The sequence below is a fragment of the Paralichthys olivaceus genome, chromosome 18 (genome assembly GCF_024713975.1).
Source record: "Paralichthys olivaceus isolate ysfri-2021 chromosome 18, ASM2471397v2, whole genome shotgun sequence".
Classification (NCBI taxonomy): domain Eukaryota; kingdom Metazoa; phylum Chordata; class Actinopteri; order Pleuronectiformes; family Paralichthyidae; genus Paralichthys; species Paralichthys olivaceus.
In genome coordinates, this window is record NC_091110.1 from 18,245,510 (window position 1) to 18,272,620 (window position 27,111).

At 43.3% G+C, this 27,111-nt stretch overlaps 1 protein-coding gene across 1 annotated transcript; it reads left to right on the plus strand.

Annotated features, from left to right (window-relative positions):
- Positions 1-27,051, plus strand: lpar1 (lysophosphatidic acid receptor 1). Its single transcript, XM_069513989.1, has 3 exons — positions 1-681; positions 13,364-14,119; positions 23,322-27,051. Exons 2-3 carry the CDS (start codon positions 13,381-13,383, stop codon positions 23,642-23,644), a joined length of 1,062 nt encoding a protein of 353 aa, XP_069370090.1. The 5' UTR covers positions 1-681; positions 13,364-13,380; the 3' UTR covers positions 23,645-27,051.
- The last annotated feature ends 60 nt before the right edge of the window (positions 27,052-27,111 follow it).

The window sequence follows — 27,111 nt, forward strand, 5'->3', positions numbered from 1 at the left end:
GTATATTTGTTCAGAAAAACAAGTGGGAGAAGAAGTGTTTTAAAAGTTTCACCTGCTTTGTGGTAAAAAAAAAAAAATGTTGCTTTATGGCTCTGAGCAGTGAGATTAAACTTTTCAAAATAAAATGTGCCACCGTTGAAAAATCTGGTCATTTTTGGTGTGTGAGAGAGAGAGAGAGAGAAAGAGAGATAGAGAGAGTGACGTCAAGTGCAGACAAAGGTGTGTGTGTGTGTGTGTGTGTGAGAGAGAGAGAGAGAGAGAGAGAGAGAGAGAGAGAGAGAGAAAGGGGGGGAGAGAGTGGAAGAGAGAGAGAGAGAGAGAGAGGCTGGTGGAGCAGTCGCACAGAGCCACGGAGACGCAGCGCAGCATCAGGGCGTCTTCATCCGGGAGAAAAAAAAAATAGATCAACTTTTGCAAAAAATAAAATAAAAAAAAAACAGCAGCTCTCACAAACTGGAGGGAAACAATCGGAGGACAATGCTTCGCTGCACGGACATAAAATGAAAGGGTTACCTGGCTGCATTCTGGATTTGGAGTCTTGTAGTAAACCGCTGCGTCTTTGACACGAGAGCCGCGCAGGCACCGTCTCTGTTGGAGGAATTTCAGGCTCCACGGATCAAACTTGAGCTGGACACCCAGAGAACCAAGTACCCACCTACTGCTCTCACTGGAATACACGATGTAAGTAGGATTCATCACATACCTCTCATTGATTCAAATAACTTTCACAGTTTGATCCAGTGGGAAAGGGGGGGGGGGGTTTCTTTGGCTCACTTTTACGCGTACTATTACGCACGCACGGTGCGGGCATCCTAATGTACCTGTGTGCCACGTAGACGCAGTGAGGAAGCCTTAGGTTCAGATAAAGGCTCTGATGGCATTAACAGATGCCTGGACGCACCGTTATTCCGACTGGAGTCGCTGCGTCGTGCGCCTGCAGAGGTTGAGACCGAGGACGTGTTGCGCCAGAGCTGGGCTCTTTATCAAACTCTGGGGCTGGAACAATATTTGTGGAAGGGAGTGAGCGGAAAAAAAACACAAGCGGGGCGTTGGGTCTGGGAGTAAGAGTTTGACATCTGCCATGATTTTCCACGCTGATCTGCAACTCAGAGAATGGGAGTTTTCTTGTTTTGTTTTCATTGCATTCACCAAAATCCAGCCAATCCAGCGTCTGTTGGCCCATGGGGAAACATATAGGAACATACTTAAGGTACTCACTCCCATCCTGGCTCATTGGATGTTGGCATCCTCCCAAAGTAAACGCCTTAATGCTGCATGTTTGCTACAGACAGGAGCCAAAGCACCGTCCTGCATGTGTCCTGAGTTCATCAGAAACACTTCTCAACGAACTGAGATGAAGATGTGGAGATGTGGTTTTGATCATTAATTATCCATGTGGGCCACTGCATGGTTCCTCACCTCCACTGAGCTCACAGACAACTAGCTGAACATTGTCCTCATGTGACGGACACAAGTCGATGTGCTTCCAAGTAAAATAGTTTAAATCCGCAGCGACATTTCAACATCCGACAACCTCCCTGCTCGGTTCAGACCAGGTGCTTCCATCCATTATAAATGATCAGAGCTATTATGTCTTTATAATTGTCTTTTCTCTGTCACCTGACATGTGCACGTGAAGACGATTATCCCCACTGTAGCTGAGCCTCACTAGAAAAGTGCAGGAATCAAATGCATCTCTGCAAAGTGTGAAATGAAACGGGAGCTCTGCGTTGTGGATCAGAAAAAAAGTCTTGTGCAGTTCAGGAAGTGGACAGGCCACAAAAGCTCTGTCGGCGCTTGTGGGTTTGCATTACGAGTCTCCCCAAAGAACCACATCTTAAAAGTTCTGGGTTTTTTTCTTGCCCGAGTCGTGATGCTCGACGAAGCCGTCCGGCATTTTGGCCCAAGTCCCAAAACTGACCAGGCTGTTGTGAAACGTAGTATTTGTGTCCACAGAGGAGATTTTCGAACCTCTCTGGAGACTCTTAAACTTTTCATTCAACGCCGGTCAGCTCCAAATTTTCATAGTGTGGTGGAATAAAAACTAATCGTCGGATTGCCATGAGGTTTGTTTAGAGTATTTGTGGCTTTCAGGAGCCGATCGCTGTGACGTGTGAGAAAAACTGGAACAATTACCAGTAGAATAACGAGACGGGTGGTTTTGATCCATTTCTTTTATTGCTAACTTCAGCAGAAGTCCTCAGCCGTGTTGACCTTTTCCTCTGAGCCATCGGGGTAGTGTAAGAAAAACCATGAGCTCCTACTGGGCTATCTTTGACCTTTTCACCTAATTAATCTGAGGTTGGAAAGGTAAACTTGTGTGTGTGTGTGTGTGGTCTATGTCTGACTCATGTTGTGGGGACCTCAATCTGTTTACACTCTCACATTATGAGGACCCGTCTTCTTAAAGCAAATCATTAAAATTAGGCAAGTAGCAGTTATGGTTAACTATAAAACGAGTCTGCTGGAATTGAATGTAAGTCAATGGGATGTCCTCTAAGGTCATGGATACTTAACTGCATGTGTGTGTTTGTGTGTGTGTGTGTGTGTGTGTGTCTGAGTGTGTTTATTTGTGTATTCGCAACAGAGAGCGAGAACAGCGTTTACCCACCACCCACTGTCACAAACCTCAGGGGGTCTGTGATGGCCGAGTGTGAGTGCGAGCAGCATTTACACTTCTGAGGACGGACGGGATCAATGGCTTTAAGGACGTTTAAATTAATGAGACACATTTGTTGATTGTTGACTTTGCTGTAATGTATGGAATGAAATCTATATTAGAGTTTATATCAAAAGGGAGGAGGTGGGACAGGGAAACTAGAGCACAGGGGTTTTTCAGCCTGGGGCCTGAAAATAAGACATTTAACCTTTTCCACTTTGCACATGAAGAAAAACTATCGCTCCGAGATATTTCTCAGATATAGCGTTGCAGCCACTTTATGTTCTGATTTACAGCTTATTGAACCAAGACCAAGGTTTGTTTGTTTTTAATAGATATATCTCTATTTAATCATACTTTGCTAAATTGTGAAAAAAAAAAACCTTCTGCACATTTTAAACAGACAGAAAAATAAAATACTGGTGTCTGACAGTTGTGAATAGGACGGTTAGGACATGAGGAGATAAGTGACATTGGTTTGAAATGACAAAGATTGCATTGCAGTTAGAATTAACGAACTGTATTTCACTTCACGTGCAGCATGAGCCAAGTCCCCGCCAGTTTTCTCAACTACCTTCATTTCTAAATCTCCTGTATCTTTAGATTTAGTGGATAACCAAGCTGCGTCACCATGGATATGACGCAGCAACGCCAACGTGAGGATAGTTCTCGGGAGCTCGGCGGTTTCCTCAGTAACCAGATAACTGATGCAGCAAGTTCTGTTTGATAGATTTCACCCGAAAAGTGAAACATTCAATGAGACGAGTTGATGCGTCTGACTTCTGGCCGTCGCGGTGAAACCAAACAAAACTCCCACAGCAACGACTTAAAGTCTCCCGTGGAGAGATTATTGTTTTATGTTTCCCTACATGAGCTCTGACATCCGTCAAAGGAGAGGGTCCTTGAAACATCTGTGTTGTGATTACTGAAGGCACGATTCCTCCTCCCCCTCGTCTAAGAACCCACATTCCACCCATTCTTCCTCCCAGCATCCAGATTGCTTCCACATTCATTCAGGTACCAGAGACGCATTTTCTGAGCTATTGTGGGAAATTATTAAAAGCAAAAGTCCAAACAGCCGTGAGAACAACTACAGCTACGGATCGTCGTATTATCGCCGACTTCATCTGTCCGGAATGATTTTCACATTTATCTCCAGCTCACGTTCGCTGGGAACAATAGTCTCAACTGTCTCAACAGTTAAAAATGTAGAATTTAACAGCTGATAGCAAAGACACCAGGGTCGGTAACGTAATCACCATCAAGCGGTTGTGAGCGTCTGCCTGCACTTTAAGCTAAATACTCACTTATATTATTAATGTACACAGTGCAGTACTAGTATTCTATACGTACCGATTAAATATGGCGCTGTGGCCATTTGGTGGAAGAACGTCAGTGCTCCCAAGTTGAAATCTAGAAAAACACTGATATACAAAATAAGTTGTATGCAAAGAACTTCATGTCACAAATGAGATAGAATCATTTCTACCACCTCGTCTGTTTTCGCTCTATCAGGACCGGGTGATTTATCATATCATGGCCACTCGCCACGAAACTGTTTGAGGTTTTTCTACTGGAGGATTTTATTGGTGGCCGTGACATAACTCACGCTGAAGTTCTGCAGTCTGTCACGCCTGCCAGTGACTTGTTGGTTGACTGGATTTAACTGATGGTTTTGGCAGCCACACGTCAGATCTATGTGTTCTGGCTTCTTTGTTGTACTTCTACATGTTTTCACGCTGTCGCCTCACGTGAGATGACAAAACTATTTGAGTTTATTGACACTTTTGAAACTGTGGTTGTGACAGGAAGCCACCGCCGCTGATATCAGCGTGTGTTTATCAGTGTGTGTATTTGTGACACGTAACAGACGCAATTTTTATCGTCATTATCTTTCATCGTGCTGTCCGCTCCCGTAGCACTGTCATCCAAACCTTGTGTTACTTTATGTGTTGACAGTTAACTGCCGATTATCTTAATGTGTAGTGTCACACAGAGGATCAATCCCCTATTGGGAAGCAGATAAATATAAAGTGGTCAAAAGTTTTCTAATCAGCTGAGGCATGTACGAGCCACGTGCAGGCAGCGCGACCGCAATGTTTGAAACTTCAAGGTCACAAGCCACGCACAACCTCAGTGATGCAACATCACATATTGAACCGCATCAGCTGCTGAGGGACGCTCCCTTCACTTCCTGCTTCCACGTTTCCCGGCCCATTAACGTCCCACAATCCTCTCGCACTCTTTGTTCCACGAGTTTTAATTCTGCTTTTTTGTGTTCATGAGTGTGGTTTAGTTTGAAATTAGTCATGAGATAAACAGAAAGAGGAACAAAAAAAGGTAAACACCCCCTCGCCTCACTCATTTAACAGCAACACTTCTGTCGAGCCTTCAGTAAATATGGATTTTAAATTTAAATGAAAAGGCAAAAACCTGTTTTTAATTCCCCGCTGACACAAACTTCAACCGAGATCTCACAACCTCAACGACTGTGACGATGGTTCACCTTTCATCACAACAAAAAACAAAAACCTAGAGCTGAGACGGGGCTTGAGTGGTTTTGGGGCGAGTCCTTGAACGGCCCTAACTTGAACTCCAGAAAACCTGAGGAAGGCAGTTCAGCGAGTGCTCAGTCTGACGGAGTTTGAAAGGATCTGCCAGGAAGAGTAGGAGAGAATTGTCCACCAGCACAAAGACTATGGACTTTCCAAAGACGCTTGAAGCAGCAATCTGCTGCCAACAAAGTACTCAACACAACAAACACAACGTTCCGAATACACAAGTAGTCAGAGCTTTAAATTTTTAATTGTTGATTAAGCAGCTAAAAAACCATTAGTCTGTTATAATGGCTTATTATCCTTTAAGCGAATTGAATCAATTTAAATTAATTATTTGTAACTTCTGTCTTCCAAAGTGCAGCATTAAAAAAACTTTATTCACTTTTCTTCAGTCTGGTCTCCAGCAAGTGGAACATGCTGTGTTGGAAAGTTGGACTAAAAGTTTTGTGAGTTGTCTTTGTGTGTGTGTGTGTGTGTGTGTGTGTGTTAGAGGGCCACGTGTGCACTGGTCAATTATCGTTATAAAGATCATCAACCTAAAATCAATCGCCATCACCTAGACGTCGTAATCGCTGGTTAATTTCAAACTGGATGTGTTGAAATAGTCAGAACATTAGAATATAAGCTACATTCCAAATGTTTGAGCTGCTTTCAGACATAAATTTAACTCCGGATATAGTTTCCTGTCAACCCCCTAGTAAAGCTCCGGATCTGGAGGATTCAATGTGAGCGAGCGCGTAGATTAAGTTTCCAACACACAACGGACGCACAACTGGAAAAAAGAATGCAGATAACAAAAAACTTTGCTGCATTCATGAGTTTGCTATTTACACATTCAGGGAATTGAGTTCATGCACAGTGATCCAATGATCTGTGTCATTCTTTCTTTTTGTTCGAGTAAGTCTCACATTGCCTGTCACGCCACATGCAAGCGTTTTTATTTCCATTCAGCCTCAGCGATAATCACGAGTGACCACGCAGAGCAATCAGCGATAAATTGGAAGAAAGCTTTGAAAGTCGGACCCTGAAATCTCTGCAGGCCGCGCTGACGCAACTCCACATTGCGTTTGAGCTACGGTGATGTAATCTGCGGAGTCGGTCTCCAATGGTGTGATTTCATGAGAGGATGACTGAACACACCCAACAATAAAGTGCAGAGAGCACTGACACTTATGGCAGAGGCCGCTCATCTGGATCCAGTCGTTGTTGAGAAGAAGTTAGTCATTGTTACAAAACAGTCGTTGCACCAAAGTAAATACTCCCATCGTTCTGTGAAGGCTTTTCTTTCTACTGACAAAAGCAACTTAACAACATCCACACTTCAATTAGGAAAACCGAAAGGATCCTTTTTCCAAATGAGGAAGCTAATCCCCGTCTATATCATCAACTGCAACGCTGCGTCTGCCACCACCAGCTACACAAGTGCCTCTAAGTCTATGTGTGAACTCATACGTGTTTGTGTCACGCAGCTTATGCTCGACTAAACATTTCTGAGGGCTTTTCGTGGATTAACTTCATGGTCATATTTTTCCTTGTTCCTGCCATTTAGCCTGAAAACCTGCTGTAGCACAACATGTGGAACAGATCACAGCAGAAATACTTGAAAGCAAAGAAGCTTATTCGTTGGACATTTTGCCAAATGAAAGAGTGCGTTGTGCACTCCTCCGCAGGTAATAACCCATGAGGTGGATTTCGGATGTGTCTCGAGGCTCTCGTGAGCCGTGATCCCTGGAATTATTTTATTATATTTTATATGTTATTTATGACTCTGGCTGTTGTGTTGAAGTGAAGCATTGCTTCCAGTGGCTTTAGACCAACCAGAAGCCAACGTGAAAGCCGCTCAGCCCGTCTCTACAGGGCCGTGCGTAATTTAGCAGCGAAGAACTCAGTTTGTGGCTTCACGGGCGGCGATGGAAGTTCTTAAGTGTTCGAAGGAGGGGGGGGGGGTCATCCACCGATGAGCCGTGAATCAGCCCGTCATGGCTGCAGTCACACATGACTCAACACCACCTCTCAATCCAGCCCTTGTCCTGAGCCGCGCTGCTGCAACTGTTTGAGAGTGAGGGTGTGTGAGTCGTTCGTCTCCACTCGTCCATGATGTTAAAGAGAAGCTCAGAGAACGACGGCCTGTGTATGTGAGAGAGATTGTGTATATCCTGGGTTGCAGCAGCTCTGTTTCTCTGCTTTCTGTGGTGCATTTACAGAAACAATGAGCACATTGTGTGGAGAGTTGGCAAAGCGGAGGAAGGGGGAGGTGGTGGAGGAGGAGGAGGAGGTGGAGTGAGGTGGGTAGGAGAGGAGGAGACAGGGGAGGAAAAGTCGAGGGAAGGGGAGATGATAGAAGAAGAGGTGAAGGGAGAAAATGTGCGAAGTAGAGTTTGAGTGAGGAAAGGAAAGGAAGAAGGAGAGGAAGGCGAGGGTATGAAAAGAGAGGAAGAAATGGGGGGAATGGAGAAAAACGTTGGTAGAAGATGAGTTTAGGATAAATGGAAACACTGTGGAAGAAGGGAATAGAGAGAAAACAGGCAAACTGGGAAACAGTGTTGGAATGGAATGAAATCTGGAAAGCCAAAATAAACTTCTCCTTTTTTCACGTAAGATATCCATTTGACCACATCAGTGGGAATTGTGGATCGGGCTCACGTTCAAAAGTTAAATCTTATTATTCTCTGCAAAAGACCACACGCAAAGAAAATCTGTTTTTTTATTTAAAACAACATGAGAAGAGAGCTCTGACACCTGCAAACGAACGGCAAACATCCAACCAGGACTGTCAGAGTATGAATCCAAGTCCATCCAGATGTTTAGCTCCATATCTTCAACACACCCGAAAACGTATTTAACTTCTTTATTTTGGAGTGTTAGCAACCAATCAGGAAGTCATTGCGTTTGACAGAGTCTTCGTTTCATTTCCTTTTTTTTTGCTCCCGAAATACAAACGTGTACGTCAGGTGTAAGAGTCGCGACAGGGATGAGTTTTAAACCTGATGGAACGAAAGTTAAAGATATAAATTCAGTTAGTTAGTAGAGAAAAAAACCTTCATGTGCAATAACTACTGGTCCCAGATGGTGTTCCCATCATGCAATTAGCGCAGACACAAAATAAATAGTGAGTAATAATACTCATCTGAGTTATTCAGTCTACACTCGTTTTAAAAGCATTCAACTATGAGACTTCCTTCCACTTTCAGATGTTTCCCCTTTCGCTCATACCTCATACATCAAAGTCTGAAACGCTGCACGGCTCATCTCTGCTATTCTGGGTGATTTACTTAATGCGTTAAAAATAGTTTTGCATCTTGAAAGAAATCGTGATCATGACCCAGATGTGAGTTCTTATGTGTGTGATAATTCATTCAGGTGTAATCGTTAAACCAACACTTGAGATGCTTCGTGAGTTTTAATAATTCCTTTTTTTCAAACCTGCAAAACACAGAGTGAACAGTAAAGTTTGAGACATAATGGACGCGAACAGAAATAAAGTGTAGTTTCTCTCAGGACTGATTTAAAAATAGCGAGCAGCAGGTTGGAAGATGAATTGTTTGGAGACTGAGAACAGACTTGGCTCCGGTGAAGTTTATCTAACTCCTGTTCTAACATGGACTCAACTGGACCAGGTCGGATTTTTATCTCGGTAGGTGTTGGACCGAAGGATAAGAAAAACACAAACGTGGGTTCAGACCTACAGCACAGTCACTCTCGAAAACATATTCTACCACACGCGTGCCCTTCGCAGCAGGTCCCAGGTTCGACTCCCGGCCGGTCGGATAATTTACCGGTGTCGCTCTCCTCCGAGGTTTCACTGCCTCTATCAAATAAAGGCCAACTAACCATGTACTGATAGAGCTTGTTTGGTTGCTAGGGTAACGTTAGGGAAACACAGGGGTGGGGATAAGTGTGCTTCTTCGTTAGGGTTAAGGGGCATCTGTCGTCACGGTTACGATAACGGCCATATGATTACGGTCAGGGAAATTATTGCAGGTCATTGGTTCCACCCCAGGTCACGATTCCTCGACGACGAAACACGATAATGACTAATATGAAATTCAAAAGTCTAAAAGATGGATCGTCACGGTAACATTAAACAGTGGCGCAAAGGTCGCTGTGCCAGGTGCCTGGTTCAAAGGGCTTATAGTCGTACTGCTCGTAACTTAATAGTAATCGTAAGTGTTGTGGCCATAAGAGGCAATAAACCAATCAGAGTGGCAGCTCCCGCTCCCTTTAAAAGCCATGCGCTCCCACACCTTGCCATTAAAAGGGCGGATTTGCCAGGTAGCAAGAGAGAGAGCACTCCTCGGCAGAGAGCTTTCAGTTTGTGCACGAACAGACCATCTGTGTGTGTAAAGAAACAGAGCGCATGTTGTCTGATGTAGGTGCATTACTGTCCTGATAATGAGTCCTTACGGTAAAGCCGACGCCACTGACGTCAGACTGGGTTTTTGTTGGCAGTCGCTTTCCGCTGCCTGAAGATAACAATGTGCTAACTGTGCCTGACCGCACCTCAGGACCAACTGGCCCGTGGGTGCCTCAGATTGGCTCGAGTGAATTTTGCTATTCAAACAACGCAGCCGCTGGACGGAAGGATATGACAACTGTGTCGGTCTGATGCCGCTCGCTTGGCGTCGCTTCACGTCAGGTGTCAGATTCGGCCGTTTGTCTTGTTCGAATCTCAGCAGCTGAGGGTCTGTAGAGATGTCTCATCCTCTAAGGGAGTGTGTCACTCGATGTTTAATTACTTGTATAGGCTGGTTAGTTCTGGTGAAGTGTGTATGTCGTGAAAGAGACACAACAGTTATTAGTGTGTGTGTGTGTGTGAGTGTGTGTTAATTAGCTGGACGTTGTGAATATTCGGATGCAGCTCTGTTGCTGATGCTTGAGTCATGACCTCATTTGTGTTGACTCCAGGGTGGTCCAGTCATACACACACACACACTCTCTCTCTCTCTCTCTGCACAGCCAGACTTCGTCACACTTTATTAAGATAGCGTGTCAACACACTCTGGCACAGCAAGCGTTTTGTTCTCGATCTTTTGACAAACTGAATACAAGACATTGTATACACAAACTACCAAACTTTCCTCTCTCACACACAAACACACAAAATGCTTCAACAACGTAGTAATTCCAAGTTTCTCTTTTTATAGGGTGGATACACACCCAGGTGCAGAAATCTAAAATCCCCTCGGTCTGTCTCCTCTCTCTCTTACGCAGTCTTTCCATTTTACACGACCCACCCACTGGCTGTCGCAAGCAAACACACACACACACACACACACACACACACAATGACAGGATCTCCCTCTGCAGGCTCCAAGCGTCTGATGAAAGTGTTGGGAATGTGTGCTGAGAGGCCACTGACACTTCCTGCCACTTTCTAGTGCTGATGACTCGCCTCAGGCATCCAAAGCCCCGGTGACGGCTCCCTGCAGACGTTTAATGGCCACAAACTGCAGATGACGAGCGAAGTCTACGAGCTTTCATCTGCGATGATTAGTGTCGCTTGAGGCCCCCTGGGATTTATCCTGCATTAGTGATGCCGCTGTCACTCAGCTGCTTTCCTCATTGCTCCTAATGGCCGAGTTACTGCTTTTCTGTGGATGTGTGTAGCGCTTAAAAACCTCAAAATTGCATGCAGGTTGGATGATGTGAGTTCTAATGTAATAAAAACACAACACAGACATCAGAGGGAAGAGGAAGAAGAGTTTTAATGAACATCATAGTCAGTAATAGGTTTATTTGCATGCATCACAAATTTAAAAGTGTCTATCATCAGATCCTATCATGATACGAGAACACTTTAAAAGCACAATGTCACTGCTAAGGCCCAGCAGCCCCCTCAAATTCAATCCAGCTGCACTAAATTAAATGTCAGACTTACAGACATCAGTCCCTTGAAACATCAATTTTAAAGAAAGTGATCTGGATCTGCACAAAATGTTCTTCCCTGACCTACATCGCATCCTTCCATCAAGTTTTGTGGAAATCTGTTTGGTATCTTTCGCTTAATCCTGCTGGAAAACCTCCAAACCAACGCATGTCATCTCCTCCGTAGGGGTCACTAGAACCAAAAGGGCACTTGGAGAGCACATACCTCTGCCAAGGTTAATGGGTTCTTTCTTCGGTCGTGACCCACTCCTCCACAAAGTTTCAAAGAAATTCGCTCTGAAATTCTTTCTGATCGTGCTGAAGGACAGACACACAGATAAACAAACAAAAAGTATAACCTTACATACAGATAAAGTTAAAAGAAGCTGGAATAAAAATATTTTTTGACATGTCTCGTAAAAATCAACGTGCAGAAATTGCGCAGACACATCTGGATTGTCTGAAGCAGCGCTAATTCAATACAGCTAATTGAATGTGCTGCTGCTGTTATAACATTTTACAGCCACTGCAAGCAAACATGGCAGCAGATGGAGTTCTTTATCGCTCCGTCTCAGGAAATTGGAGATTTAAACAGAGTCCAGAACATCATTTATTTAATTGATGAAGACTTCCTTCATACCGTCATTGGCCTAATACTCACTGGTTTTTGGCTGAGAAACATAAGAATGTGTTTCACTGCCAATATTATGAGCCACTAATATAGTAGATGTGCAGTATTGCTTTTGGCTTGGATTCAGAATTTAGAATTTCGAAGGAGCAGAATTATGTGTTATAGCTATAAAGCTTTAAACCTCATCTCCCACCAGTCCTTTGTTCTGCGTGAGAATTTCTGCAGAGGTGAAAGTTGTGATCGTCTTCCCTCGACATTGCCAAATTTCATCCGAGAGTAAAAATGTCTCGTCTCTGGTGGGGGGGGGGGGGGGGATTTCGGTTGTGTCACTGCAGAGCTAAAAGACGGTTTAAAGGATCTGAGCAGTCGTATTAGAAGGTAAATCAAAAGAGGAGGATTTCCACGAAAACACTGGCCTTTGACCCAGAACTTCTAATACCCCGTTCTTTCATTCCTCATCCCCCTCTTGTTTCTTCAGTTGCTTCCCCCCTGCCTCCTCTCTCTCTTTCTTTGTGTATGGATCACACACACACACACACACATGCACGCACTCTAGCCCTGAGGACCTGTTTCCGGTCTGGGGTGAATGAGAGAGACTAGCAAGCATCTGTGTGGGACTGGAGCTTATTACACACAGTCTCGCATTTATCCTGTGAGCTTGTATGTGAGTCGACTCATGAGCATCGTGTTGCTGCTCAGTTTCCTCAAAGGCTTTTATTTTATTTTTTTTACACTTGCAAATCTTTTTCAGCTTCCTGTTACACAACACAATAATATAATATACAATACTATTTTTTTTAAATGTCGCAACATACTCAGGCTTGGTATCCACACTGTAATACACACCACTCCTGTGTAGCGTTGCTAAACTGTGACTTGGTTTTGTTTCAAACAGTGGTTTTGCTCTTATAAATCTACTGTCCCAACAATGGCTTTTTTCTTGTTTGTGAAATACGCAGAGCAACACACACACACACACACACACACACACACACACACACACACACAACTACTGATCAAATTGAGTCCAAAGGGATTTTTCCCATTTCAAAAACCATCTTACGTCCACATGTGTCCTGAAGCTGTGCTTTCTGCTGAACATTACGAAGGATGAATATATGCATTTTCCTGAAAAGGAGATTAACTCCATCATTGACTAAAGAACATGTGGTCGGAGAAGGGAACACAGAGGCTTTACTGTTTCTAGATGTTTGAGTTACCTCAATCCATGTAAGTACAGAGTTCAAGTGGTACTTTCAAATGGTACTTTGATTCCACGTTCTGTCAGAGACACAAACACACTGAGTAAAGATCATCTTTCTGGATATCAAATCTTAAGACAACACCAGAGCATCACGCTACGTTTGACCCTTCTCCCTGGGATAAAAGTTCATTTTTCACAGTAATACAATCAGATTTGAATTTCTGTTTTCTCCTTCGAACTTCTCGACTGAAATTCCTGGTCACTCTTTTAATTCCTTCTTTTTAATCTTGTTAACGTGACACACTTGAATCATACGACGTGGTTCACTTGAAGAAAACATAAATTGAAATCTAGCTTTCCAGCTCCTGTGAGAGCATCATGAAAATGTATAAACTGAAAATGAAAACTCTTTTTTAATGTTATATGTTTATATATTCTGCTTTCAGAAAGTATTACTGCCACCATGGATGAGGAACAGTGCTACTACAACGAGACCATCGCCTTCTTCTACAACCGCAGTGGCAAGAACCTCGCGAACGACTGGAACACGGTCAGCAGGCTGGTCATGGGCCTCGGCATCACCGTGTGCATCTTCATCATGCTCGCCAACCTTCTGGTGATGATTGCCATCTACGTCAACCGGAGATTCCACTTCCCCATCTACTACCTGATGGCCAACCTGGCAGCTGCTGACTTCTTCGCTGGACTGGCGTACTTCTACTTGATGTTCAACACGGGGCCGAACACGAGGCGGCTGACTGTTTCCACGTGGCTGCTGCGCCAGGGCCTGATTGACACCAGCCTGACGGCGTCCGTGGCCAACCTGCTCGCCATTGCCATCGAGCGCCACATCACCGTGTTCCGCATGCAGCTCCACACACGCATGAGCAACCGGCGTGTAGTCGTGGTGATTGTTATAATCTGGACCATGTCCATAGTCATGGGCGCCATCCCGAGTGTCGGCTGGAACTGTATCTGTAGTATAAGCACTTGCTCCAACATGGCGCCGCTGTACAGCAACTCCTACCTGATCTTCTGGGCAGTGTTTAACCTGGTGACCTTTGTTGTCATGGTGACGCTGTACGCCCACATCTTTGTGTATGTGCGGCAGAGGACCATGAGGATGTCACGGCACAGCTCGGGACCTCGACGCAACCGGGACACCATGATGTCGCTGCTGAAGACCGTGGTGATTGTGTTGGGTAAGTAAGATACCTAACTACCCACCTACCTTCCAACCTTCCTACCTACCTTCCTACCTTCCTACCTTCCAACCTACCTGTCTAACTACCTACCTACCTTCCAACCTTCCTACCTACCTGCCTAACTACCCACCTACCTTCCTACCTACCTACCTTCCAACCTTCCTACCTACCTGTCTAACTACCTACCTACCTTCCAACCTTCCGACCTACCTGCCAAACTACCTACCCACCTACCTAGCTGTCTAACTACCTACCTACCTTCCAACCTTCCGACCTACCTGCCAAACTACCTACCCACCTACCTAGCTGTCTAACTACCTACCCACCTACCTAGCTGTCTAACTACCTACCTACCTTCCAACCTTCCTACCTACCTGCCTAACTACCCACCTACCTTCCAACCTACCCACCTACCTGCCTGACTATCTACTTACCTACCTACCTAACTATCTAGCTACCTACCTACCCACAGCTGTTTATTACTATCTAGTAAAAAAACAAAAGTAATACATGTTAGAAAATGTTCATTATTTCAAGAAGGAAACCTCGGCTCTGAGTGGATAACGTCAGAGCTGTATATAAGTTATGTTGACATTGTGGTTGAGTTTTCTACCCGTCCACCCATCTCTCATTGTCTGCACATGGATAACTCGTCTATCTGTGCAACCCCGATGACTTCAGCAGCAGCAGAACAATGCCTCGGTTGAGTCCCAGCACTGCGTCTGCCTAGCACGACTTCAAGCCTCACGCACATCAACTCAGCCCTGCTGTCGACACACAGCACCAATCTGCAATGATTCTGCTAGTTTATGTTGATGTTAATGAGTGAAGGCAGCGTCGCATTTTCTTTTGCTGATACCACAAAGATACATTAGAGGTTTCAGAGTTAGAATGAATTGGAAGATTGTTGTAATAGCACTTTGATAGATATCATTATACAGTGTGGTAGATCATAAACAGTAAAGACTTTAGACCTTCAGTGGGTGGAGGTTACTAAGCCTCTATGCAATATTATTTAATTATGATTGTCAGATATAGTTATTTATCTCAAGCTAAATCATTTTTCTTTATTTCTTCATGAAAATGATTGGAGTCATAGAACAGTCGTCCACTTCTGCAGGTTTTCAGTCTAATTTGGTGGAAAATCACATAAAGAGCAATTATGAAAGGTTCGGAGAAAGGTGAGTGCAAAGCCTTAAATATCTCGGCTTTACGCTCCGCTGCACTAAATAAATATTATCATCGTACTTCAGTTCAACGCAAGCTGGAAAAAACGTTTAGCTTCTTGCATCATTAACAGCTGTGAGTCTTGAAGAATTTTGAAGAATGCTTCAGTTTCAAAAAATTCAGAATTACCCCTAAGTGTAGGGTTGTGGTGTTTTTGTGTGTACGTTAATTGATTCATTTAGTAACGAGGCTCTGCTCTGATGAAGCAGCGCCTGTTTTTCCCTCAGACTGAGCCGTGTGTGCAGTCTGGCAGTTTAATGTCTCAGCCGTCAGCGGAGGTATGTTCCCCTCTTCACGGGTCTCCAGGCCTCCTCAGTGGTATGTGATGAACAGAAGCATTGCTGTCTTCTTCTTTTTTTTTTTTTTTTTTTTTTTGACTAAAACACTGCAGCCGAACAACTCAGCTGCGCGTGAAGTAAGTTGCGTTGAGTGTGAACTGTGGGAAAAGGACTTCTCAGTGCCTGGAAGCAGGATGTGTCTTTCCTAGACAAAACATACCAAAGGATTGTGGGTGATTTGTCTCCTATGTGCTGTGTTATCTCATCCTGCTGCTTCTGTTGTCTTTGCTCTGCACTTAATTCATAGCAGTGGACAGCAGAATGTGCTCTGTAGTGGACAGAATGTATGAAAGTGAAGTGCCTGCTCCCTGGAGATGCTCTGTTTGTTTTAACCTATTGAAACTGCAGGATTTTCCAAACAATTTACTGTCAGTACGCTGCAGAGATGTAGATTAACTATATGTTTTCATCAGCATTTGTTCGACTGTTAATTTGCAGCATTTCACAATATTTGTTGGTGGAAGGATGCAGAATGTGTCAGGAAAGAACCACTAATGTTTTTTCTCTTTCTTTAATATTGCAAGATAGAGAGCGTTGCTGGGACATTTTGAAAAGTCATCAGGCACATTTGGGGAAATGATATCTATGAGCCTGGGAAATTTGGTGCAGCTTGATTGAATTAACAGGGTGGGTGACGTTCCAGTTGGTAATACTCTAACAGATCGTAATTAACATAGAATAAATCGACTGCAGAGTTTATGATTAGGTTGTGATATAAAGTCAGGTTGAGGGTTTATTCTGTATTTATTATTATGTCACAGTGCAACAAACTTCTCTGTCTGAATCATTATTGTTTTAAATACCCGAAGAAAACATCACATTTGCTCATTGAGGGTTTTGGTTCGGTCGAGAATTCGCTGCTGTTTGTGAATGAGGTCATTTTAAAGCCCAGGGGACGACACTGAACACCACGCTGATGGGAGGGAGGTCCTCGCTTCGGTTAGATTTACAGTACAATCACTTATCACTCACATCTCTCAGACACTTATTTCCCATTTCCTTTTTGAAAAACCTCTCGTTATCTGTTCCTGTGTTTACCTCTGCCAAATGTAAAACAAAAGGAAATCAGTTTCCAGTGGGGTTAACGTGGCCATTGAATTCTGCGTTTTTGATTATCCTCGTCTCTCGTTGTCTTCGAGAAGAAGGTTAGGACGAGTTCAGCCTTTGCTGTGTGACCGTGAAGTAAATCCCAAAGCGAAACAACCTCCGACTTTTCCCATCTGCTGACCAGATGATAATAACTGCTCCCCTGCCGCCCTGCGTCCTCTCCACTTGTCCCTCTCAGGATACGGTAAAACCAGCCACGGCTGATTTCTTTGGAAGTACAGGATGAGGAAGACACTTACACAGATTGCCTCTCATTCACATGAATTCCCAGGCATGATAAGGACACAGTGGGAGACAGTGTTCTGCTCCATTCACATAAAGTCTGATGCGACATGTGGAAATACCATTTGGACAAACATTTACAAATAGATATATAAAACATCCTTCCAAGAGCTCTGACGGGTTTGAGTCCCCTGGCAGAGCAATGGAGCAAACGTTTTTACGGTGAGGTTACGAGAGAGTAATTGTGCAGAATGAGGATGCACCAAGAGACACAGGGCTGCAGATGACAAATACAGATTTGTGTCATTAAAAAACGTATCGATACGCCAGCAGAGGCAGTGAACCTGGATGTAATACTGCAGGTTTCAAAATATTCATAATGACAGATGTACAAATTCAAAGAAAAATAATTGTAAGAAATCCAGTTTATGTTATATTTCTATAAACTTTTCAATGAGTAGCATTCAGAACTGTCTGCCCTGCAGCCGATACAGTGGATGAGATGGATGACCATAGGTTGTGTGGTGCTACACCGTGTAATTTAATAATGCATAAAAACGTGCTCTATGGTAAAACACTTGAGAAATGGGTTGCACAGCATGTATGGTGCAAGCTCCTACAGGACTGTGGCTAAATACTGATTCCGACTTGAAGTCAAACCCATCGATTCACAGTGTACATGTTGTTTTTATTATTGAACATCGAGCAAAAACTGTGGAGTGGAAACACGCACAATAAAGGTCGAGTGAAGGGACGCTGCTCTGTTGAAACAGGACCTCTGGTCCATGACTTCAGCTCATTAAAAAAGCCTTTGGCAGCTTCCGGCCACTTGTGCCTCTCCGCTGAAAGAAAAGTTTGAATGACACCGACAGGGATTCTCCTCGTCACTCATCAATGAGACAACAGCTCTGTCAAATTAACCATGACTGTGTGTGTGTGTGTGTGTGTGTGTGTGTGTTGGGGTCAGGCGTTGGCTCACGTAGGGGGCTTCTGTGAATGATCTGATTATCTTGTGCTGTTTGCGGTCGCATCATCAGACACCGCGGAGCGCCAACACATACCATCGTCCAAACACATGCGAACAGATGGTCCGACACTGACTTATACATCGCTATGTAAAACCAGTACGATTTTAAAAACAGCAAATGATGGTTACGCGCCCACACACACACACACACACACACATTCCCACCCCTCCCCTGCTTCAGTGCATGTGTTTTTTCTGGCAGCAGAACCAATCAGGGCATGAACGGGCCAAACCCTCCAATCAGTGTGGAAACACGCCCGGTATGCGGCTTGTAACGTCACCTGTTTCTTTGTCTAAGTGTGTGAGTGTGGTTGTGAAGAGCTCAATGGAAGAACTAGCTGTGGACGTTGCAGCTTCTCTAATCACTTAATCACTCACACTGGCAGCATCTGTCCCGATGGATCCTGTCTCTGCAGCATCAGTTGGTACTTTCCAACAAACTCTTCAAATTCCTCAAACACGAATCACTGAAAGCTTCCGCACCCACAGCACATGTCTCAGAAACTCATTTAGCTTTTATCTACGTGTAAGAGCACATTAACTACTAGAATACATTCATTATAGTTCAGTGTAGTAAACATTATTCTTTTAAATATATTTAAAAAAGTACATTTGAGCTTGAGCCTATATATATTATGTATTATATATTATATTAAGTTTGTTATTGATAGTATGTAAGTTAATTTTCTATGTTCTGTTTGAACCTTTGCTGGTAGTGATGTGTTTAAATCAGCTGTAGAGTTTGTGGGATCCTAAAACCAAAATTTCTTCCGTTTATGGTTTATAGTTCTGCTTTAAATTGATGTTGTCTCTTTAATCTCCATGATCTGTATTGGTCGGCTGTCTGACGGACATTTGTCTGGCAGAAAACATCTGGATTCAAGAGAATCAGTAAGAGAATCATGGTGGCACCAAACAAAACAAAACAAAAAAACAAAAATTCTGACAACGTTGTCAGCAAAACCGATGAGTTTTAGCTTCGAGCTGAATCAAACCAAACAGTTTGTCTCGTTGAGTCAGGAGTTTTTTTAGACTTTGGTGGTGGATTTGATCTGAACCATAACAGAAGGTTACAGCTCCATTGTGCTTTGTTTTGACTGTGGACTTTTTTTTATTTTTTTATGTTTTATTCCAACACAGTGAGAAAAGGAAAACGAGTATGTTTGAAAAAACTTCTCGGTGAGTGAGTCAGTGAAATTACAGACGTCTTGAAAGAACTGACTGTGCCTCCAGTCAAAAGTGTGTTTCTAGAGGCATCAGATCACTGTGACCTCGCCACCAGACTCCATCACTGTGTAACACAGGCCTCTTCATTAATAACACCCAGCTACTGAGTGTGAACTTATCTAATCTTCTCTCTGTGTGTGTGAGTGAGCGCTTGTTTGATTTACAGATGTGGAAATCAGATTTTCATGGGAAGCACTGTCCCGACCACAGATACAAGAGAAGATTGAAAAACTGAGAGAAGTACATGGGGGGTAAAAGTAAAGAAAAGACAGTAAAGACAAATCTGAAGGAGGACGTAAGGAATTGTAAAGGAAGGAGGACAGGAAACCAGTCGAATAGAGGGATTAATGGTGCGAAAGGCAGAGAGACACAAAGAAGAACGAGAGGAGTAATTTAATATTGTGTGTTTATTCATTGCTAAGTGCCTGAGAGAGAAACGCACATAAGTGGAAACCGGAGCCGACATGAAGACATGTGAGAAATGAGAGCAAGACATGAAAATGTGAGATGAGGCCGTGTTATTGAGTTAAGTGTGTTACTACATGTGGAAAACATCTGAGACTCCGAGGTGTGAGACACGGCGCGATAAGGATCGGAGACTTCAGGGGAATTTTGAAGTTATGCATCTTATTTTACTCGACATGTAGAAATATTGACATTACTACATTTCTACAGGTGTGAGAGGTTGTTTTTTTTTTTTTAAGTTTTGATTTCATTTCTGTCGTTTGTTGACTTAAACTGGCGTGAACTTCTTATTCCCCCCCCCCCCCCACACCCACTTAGCTCCGACATGTTTTTTTAAGTAAAATCTGGACCTTGCTAGTTTTACTTTCAGTATCACTCTTTTATTTTGAAAAGCTCAGAGGCTGTATCGTAGTAGGGACGGACAGAGACAGTTTCTGATTCAGAGCTGAGATAAATCACTCATCAGGTCTCAGAGCTGGCTGCTAGCGTGGGGTTTAAGGCGCTATAGGTAAAACACGATGGCTAACGGCTAATACCTCATGCTTCACTAACTTTAACAATACAAACATGGATGCCCTGGTGCTCACTGTGATGTATTATCCGTTCCTCGGCATGTTTCAAATCTTCTGCCAGTTGTTTTTCAAAGCGGAGCCAAATATCTGGTGGCAGCGATCAAAAGAACACGCGAGACCACCAGCATGATCCTTTAAGCCATTTGACCTCATGTTTATGTAATTCATGTGACTGAGGACAACAGAACGAGCTTGATGAAAAAAAAAACGAATATGCCTCAGTCACGCTGAAAAACAATATCGTAAACGTCTTAGTGATGACAAATGGAAGAAACATGACCCCGTCGGCCATTTCCTGACAGAGTCAAAGTCAGATTAGGAAATTAATCCCACGTTTCCTAACCTGGAGGAGAGGACGGTCTTCGGACATGTTGATCGTACAGCTTTAAGCTTGCGGGGGTGGAACGGACGGTCTTCCTGAGTGTTGCCTCAACACAGTGTGTTTTCAGCATTCCTCCATCTGTCTCTTTGCGCCGTGTGTAATTATGTAAGCAAGTGTTTGCGTGTGTTTGCATCTGCACATGTGATTGTTTATTCTTGTCCACCCTCAGTTTGGCATGTGTGTGTGTGTGTGTGTGTGTGTTTGTGGGAGTGTGGGGTTCATTGCCATAGTCTGGTCTCCATTATTTCCCTCGTGTTTTTTCCCATTTAGTGAAGCCTCTGTACCCACTCAACCCATTTTCACAGAGAAAAAGACGAACGAAAGTCTGAAGATACAAACTCAAAGTTATAACTGTTGAGATAAAAGATTTGGGGAAGCAGAACTGATGAAAATATAAGATACGTGTCCAAATATTGACACTGTAAAAGGGTAATGAATTTAGAATACTCCTCCCTGTAGTTTCTACGTAATCTTGCTCACAGACCAACCAACCAACAAAGTGTCTTTGAGCCAAGCTTCTCCACGATAGCAGGACACTGTTGCTATGATGACAAGGACACAAACAACATCTCCTGCTTCTGTGTAGCTCCTAACTCAACATCAAGATCTGGAAAACGTCACAGTAGCTTTCCATACATTTCCACATTTTCCAGACCGGCTCTGCAGCCGTGCAGCGTCTCCTCCTTCCATGTGGCATTTCAGAGGGATTCACCAAAACCTGCCAAATAACCTATTTGTTTCCTCCATAAACTAAGAACACATATTCAACCTCTGTGACCCCGGTGTGGCTCCACGTTATCACAGTGAACCAGCTTCAATTCTTTCTCGGTTTCTTTGGAAAAAGACAAAATTTTGAGATGAAGGGTGTAACGCAAGCAAGCAACTGTATATCCCGGGATTGAGAGAGGAAATGAAAGAATCCGAGGGTGAAACCTCTCAGGTCAACGCTTCACACAAAGACCTGTTTTATTCCTCATCCTGTGGGAAAATCAGCACAAACAGGCTTTTATACACGTTTCAAAGAGAACTGGATGAATCAGAAGAGGCATCATGTCCAGATACTCAATCAAAAATATGTTTTCTATTTTAGTTGTTGTATATGGTTTTTGCATTATTGAATAAGTTTGTGTTTAACCATATTTCCAAGAGCTGTTCATCTTATCGTCTTCACACTTGACAGGTGCATTGAATTTGGTGAATGCGATGCATTCAACTTTAATCAGAGTAGTGCACTGCACTATAATGACTCCAATGATAACAGTAAAAATAAGTATTTTTTGTTTCATCCTTGCATATCTTTGTGCTGACTCTCTCCCTGTGAACAGTGAGATGTTTCACCGAGACACAAATAGCTGGGATATTTTCTCTGCTGGGTTGCGAGCGGTTTGAGACATTTATCTAACTCTGCAGAGTCTGCGTGCATAGCTGGGAAGTGAGGTCAAGCCTTCGCTGCAGCTGCCGCCTGCAGAACACTAACAGATAACAGGCCTGCCTGTCAGAACTGTCTCTCTCTCTCTCGCTGTCTCTTGTCTCTGCTTGTCTCATTTCTCATCAAAACTTTTGGTTTGACCGTTTCAAGAGTGCAACGTCCCATAGTTGTCTTATTGTGAGGACAAATCACCCGTGGACAGAATTGGCTCCAACGCTTCATCAACGTGAGTAATGGCCGCAGTGACCCGCTCACCCCCGCTGTGTTAACGCACTCCATCTAACCAGAGACACAATGATGCATTTAGATGAGGTCAGAGGGTTTTGAATATGATGATGGAATAGTGGAGGCCGGCGCTGCAAAAAGGAACAAGGCAGAGGTCCATCATTTCTGTTCCTCGCTAAGGGGACGGACAACCTTGTTGATTTCCTGTCACGTCTGGGATCCCATACCCACGTTGGATTCTTTGAAACAGGGCTTTTATTTTGAAAGTTTCAGCCTTTTCTTGGTTTATGGAGCAAATCCATCAAGAAAGTTTTCACCCTGTTTGTTTGTGAGCAGGATAACGCAAAAGCTACAGAACGGATTTCCACGAAACTCGGTGGAAAGACGGGACATGGGCCAAAAAAGAATCCATTAAATTTTTATGCAGATCCTGAGAAAGGGGCTAATTGAGTAATTTGTCTTTGCTTCCTTTAACATTCCGAGACACTTCAGGGGCTCCCTTACTTGAACCATAATGCACAATAAACTATGTTGGGAAAAAAAGTACGTTTTACATGTGGTTATAGAGTGGCAGGATGCTGGTGTGGTTGTTAAGTGGATGATATATGTGGTTGTAGAGTGATTTTTATTTTCGTCAAAACAGGAAAAAACAACGGTTGTGCACTCGGCGGGGCAAATACCCCCGACAAGGACAAGCATGTCTGATGAGCTCATTATACAAAATAACAGAAAAAACAAACGGGGTTTCGAGAAGTACTTGAAAAACTTTTTTTAAAGCCTAAAATAGTTGGAAGTGTATGTAATTCACTTCTCATACACGATTTTAATTTAACTTGAAACCTGCAGGAACCTTTCGCATATCAGTAATTTTTCTTATAATCCTGCTGTTTAATAAACAAACAGGTGGAAAAATAACCTTCCTTGTGGAGATAATAACCAATTTCATATTTTCCTAATTCAAATTTCTTGTCTCCTCAGGTGCCTTCATCATCTGCTGGACCCCCGGCCTCGTCATCCTCCTTCTCGACGTCTTCTGCGCCAACTGCAATGTCCTCACCTACGAGAAGTTCTTCCTCCTCCTTGCCGAGTTCAACTCCGCCATGAACCCCATCATCTACTCCTACCGGGACAAGGAGATGAGCGCCACCTTCAGGCAGATCCTGTGCTGCCAGCGGCAGGAGAACGTGAACGGGACGGTGGCGGAGGGGTCCGACCGGTCGGCGTCATCCATCAACCACGCGGTGCTCAGCAGCAGCGGTGTGCACCAACACCATCACCACAACGAACACTCGGTGGTATAAAGGAGGGCTGGATATCATGGAGGTTAATCCAACTGAATGAAGGGGTTAAATGGAGGTATGCAAAGGTCAAGAGGGACGGAGGTCATATTAAAGAAAGACAGAAACATAACAGATGCGAGGATGAAGATGAAGGAGCGGATTTGATGACGAGCAGAACGAGGTCCCAATGTAGAAGAACGGGAACTATGAAGAAAGATGAAGAGACGTTATCTCTGTGTGGAGGACGAACGCAGGAATGGTCTGATCTTCACGGACTCTGATGGACTGTTCGTGTTTTTTTTTTTGTTTAGCTGTTTATTATTTTCTGTCAGTGTCAAATGTCTCATTTCGGGCAAATGCTGATTTTGAACTATTTAAAAGTAATCTGTGAAATGAAGGTAATGCCAGTATAACCCATCCTCTTTCTCCTGTCTTCTCTAACTCTGCTCCCCCTGCTCTTGGGTTTCACTATGGTCAGTTTCAGGACAAATTCACATTAGCTGCATAACGACAGGTTTCCATTTCAACCTCCAGTTGTATGATACTCAAGCTCAAATATCCTGCATTGCGTTTTGGACGTCGTTCCAAAAGCGTTTAGCCACAGTACCGAGGTCCTGCCGATACGAGTGCTCGACCAATCACGAGTCAGTCTGAGCTGTCAATCTGTTTTTATATCATCAAGTCACTAATTAAAACCAAACTTTTGAACAAACATCATGACTCTATGGTTAGAACATTTATTTAGAACACTATCCGTTCTTTTTTTTTTTTTTTTTCGTCATTTTGTTGTCATGACGTCTAAGTGAGTGTTAATACAAGATGTCTCCAGCAGCTTTAACTTCAAAATGACCTTGTGGATCTTGATTGTTTCAAGGGATTTATTTAAAAAAAATCAAACCAAAGTGGCAAATTAATGAACCAATTGTTCTACCATTGATTATATCGACATTTGATGACAACAATACTGCAGTACTACCCACGATTGAAGTATTAAAAGCCACTATTCTTTTCCACGTTGGATTAATCTTTCATTTTTAAATGACTAGTGACTAAATACTACAGGGACTCATCATTCTATTGGCCGTCCTCATGCATTAAAATCTTTTGTGAATCGGTCGCATCAGTTCCCTCGTAAATCTCTGAGGGGGTCCGAGAACTGAGAGAAACCCAGAGATGTTTATTCTCTGCACGGAATCAAAGACAAGCTGTTCCAGGGATGTTACCAGAAAGAGGAGGAGGAGGATGTTTGCAGTTTTTTGGAGCAGGCTGCGTGCCACAGTATTATGTGGAGAAGAGGTGAAGGTCATATCTGCTGAGTGTTAACAGACTTCAGAGTGTGACATGAAATGAGCTGAGCTGTTTTTATCCACCGCCTCCGAGTCCATGGGGCCGACGGAGACAAAAAATAAAGGGGTCAGAGTGAAATCTCCCCGGAGGATGTTCTGAAGATGAAAACAAGTCTTAAATGATTCAATTAATTTCTTTACCAGATGATGATGAACCTCCATGAGTAATACAGCAGCTGATATAAACGGTTTTCAATCACTGACCTGCTCAAGCTTCATCCATACAAATATATTTTAGTTTTTAAAAACCAAAACAATCTCCGTCCAGACGAGCGTTTTAACTCCTCATCAAAAGTAGTCTCCTTCCGCACGTAAACACGCACATCACTTGACCATCCGTGCACACTGCGCCAGTTGACGAGGTAGTAAAGACGGCAGCGAAGGAGTTTCTAAAACTAAGACGGGGTCAGTGGTGTGGACGTCAAGCATGAAAAGCACAAAGTGACGTAAATCAAAAAGCTAGAAGTGCTGATGTAGCCTCACTTTACCTCCACAACACTGAGCCTTTCTAATCGTCAGCGAAAGGTCAACTGACCACCAAGTTTACTCTTAGGATGATTCTCAAAGCCTTTAGGATGTTTCCCTTGATGAACGGACTTAGCGAGAGGTGATCCAGAGTTGAACCAGTGCTGTGCTGAAAGGGCGTTGATTTCCACCCCCCCCCCCCCCCCGACTCCTGCCATTAACTCGTGATTCTGTGCCAACTGAAAGTTGCATTCAAGTTGTGAGTCCATGACGTACAACTGAATGGGTTTTTTTTGTCGTGACTTGAATCAAAACAATTTTTTTGGCCCCAGAATACACGGACAGCGCTCGCAGCAGCTGACAGCAAAGCGGGAATCACAGCCAAAAGTACAGTTTAATGTTTTCCAGGAAGCAAGATGTTTGTCAGGGATTTCACATGAATTCATCTGGCGTTCCTAAACTGTCCCGGTTGGCAGACAGAAGTCACAAGGCAACAATCGTCAATAAAAAATATCTTTTGTTTTGTTTAATCTTTGCCTTTGTCGGCCTCTTACGAGTTTCATTGACCGAAACTTTGTAGGTCGACGACTCGAGTCTCAGTATTTGACATTTACTGTCACCGTTGTTCTAACCTAAGTATTGATTCAGGTTATATAGCAAACCAACTAAACGTTCTGTCATTGTATGTCTTTGTTTACCAGTGAATCACTCTTTGTATACCATTGTAAGTGTATGTGTACAGTATGTGTGTATATAAAATATCTTATTCAAAGTTAATCACCAAAGGGAAAGTGTTTCTGTGTGTGTGTAAATTTAACTGTCGTCCAAATGTACTGTAGGATTTTGTTTTTTTATGTCATGAGCTCTTTGTATTATGAACTTAATTAATGAATTTCTTGTAGAGTTATTAACTTGTTTGTGACCCAGAACTTTATATATATATATATATATATATGTGTGTGTGTGTGTGTGTGTGTGTGTGTGTGTGCAGTGCCTTCATAAGAGTAACTTATTAGCACCGGACTGAAAAGCGGCGTTTTGCTGCCCCCTCTGGTAGAACACTTCCCCTCTGACCACGCCCAGTTGTGATGTCATGGAGGTGGGAAGTTACACCACTAGAGGGCAGCAGATCCAGCATTTTCAGGCAGTCTTAAGCTACTCTTTAAGTTTTTGTGTTGCTAACACCGTTGTCTTACATTTGCCTTAAAGTAGAACAAATTAATCAGTCAGTGTCCGACGGCCGTTTCGCTTTTGTACAAAGTGTTCACCAGAAAGCATGATTTTGTTTTAAATAATAAAGGTACATAACATAGCCTCAAAAAAAAAAAATAACCACAGTATATATCATGGGCCACATACGACAGACCCACACCCAAAGTTTTATGCGTAAAAAAACACAATCCAGCGGGAGTGTCTTGCATAATTTGCGATCATCTGCACTAAAGCTTATTCACATTCAATAAATACAATGTCCACCATTAAAGCATGGACCGGTTGTTTGTCGAGAGTAATCGTGACATATTCTATCGATGCAGCAGGGCCCAATATCCATGAATGTCTAGCGAGAGTCTTTGCGCTGATATTCCAGCAACAATAAAAACATGACGTACACAAAAGTCTGACTTGTTGTGGGTTTTTTTTTTTTTTTTTATGGGACACTTGAAAGAGTCTTTCTGA

Coding starts and splice junctions, on each gene's coding strand:
- lpar1 (XM_069513989.1), top strand. CDS start 13,381: ATGGATGAGGAACAGTGCTACTACAACGAGACCATCGCCTTCTTCTAC. Junction 14,120..23,321: donor GACCGTGGTGATTGTGTTGG/GTAAGTAAGATA, acceptor TTGTCTCCTCAG/GTGCCTTCATCATCTGCTGG.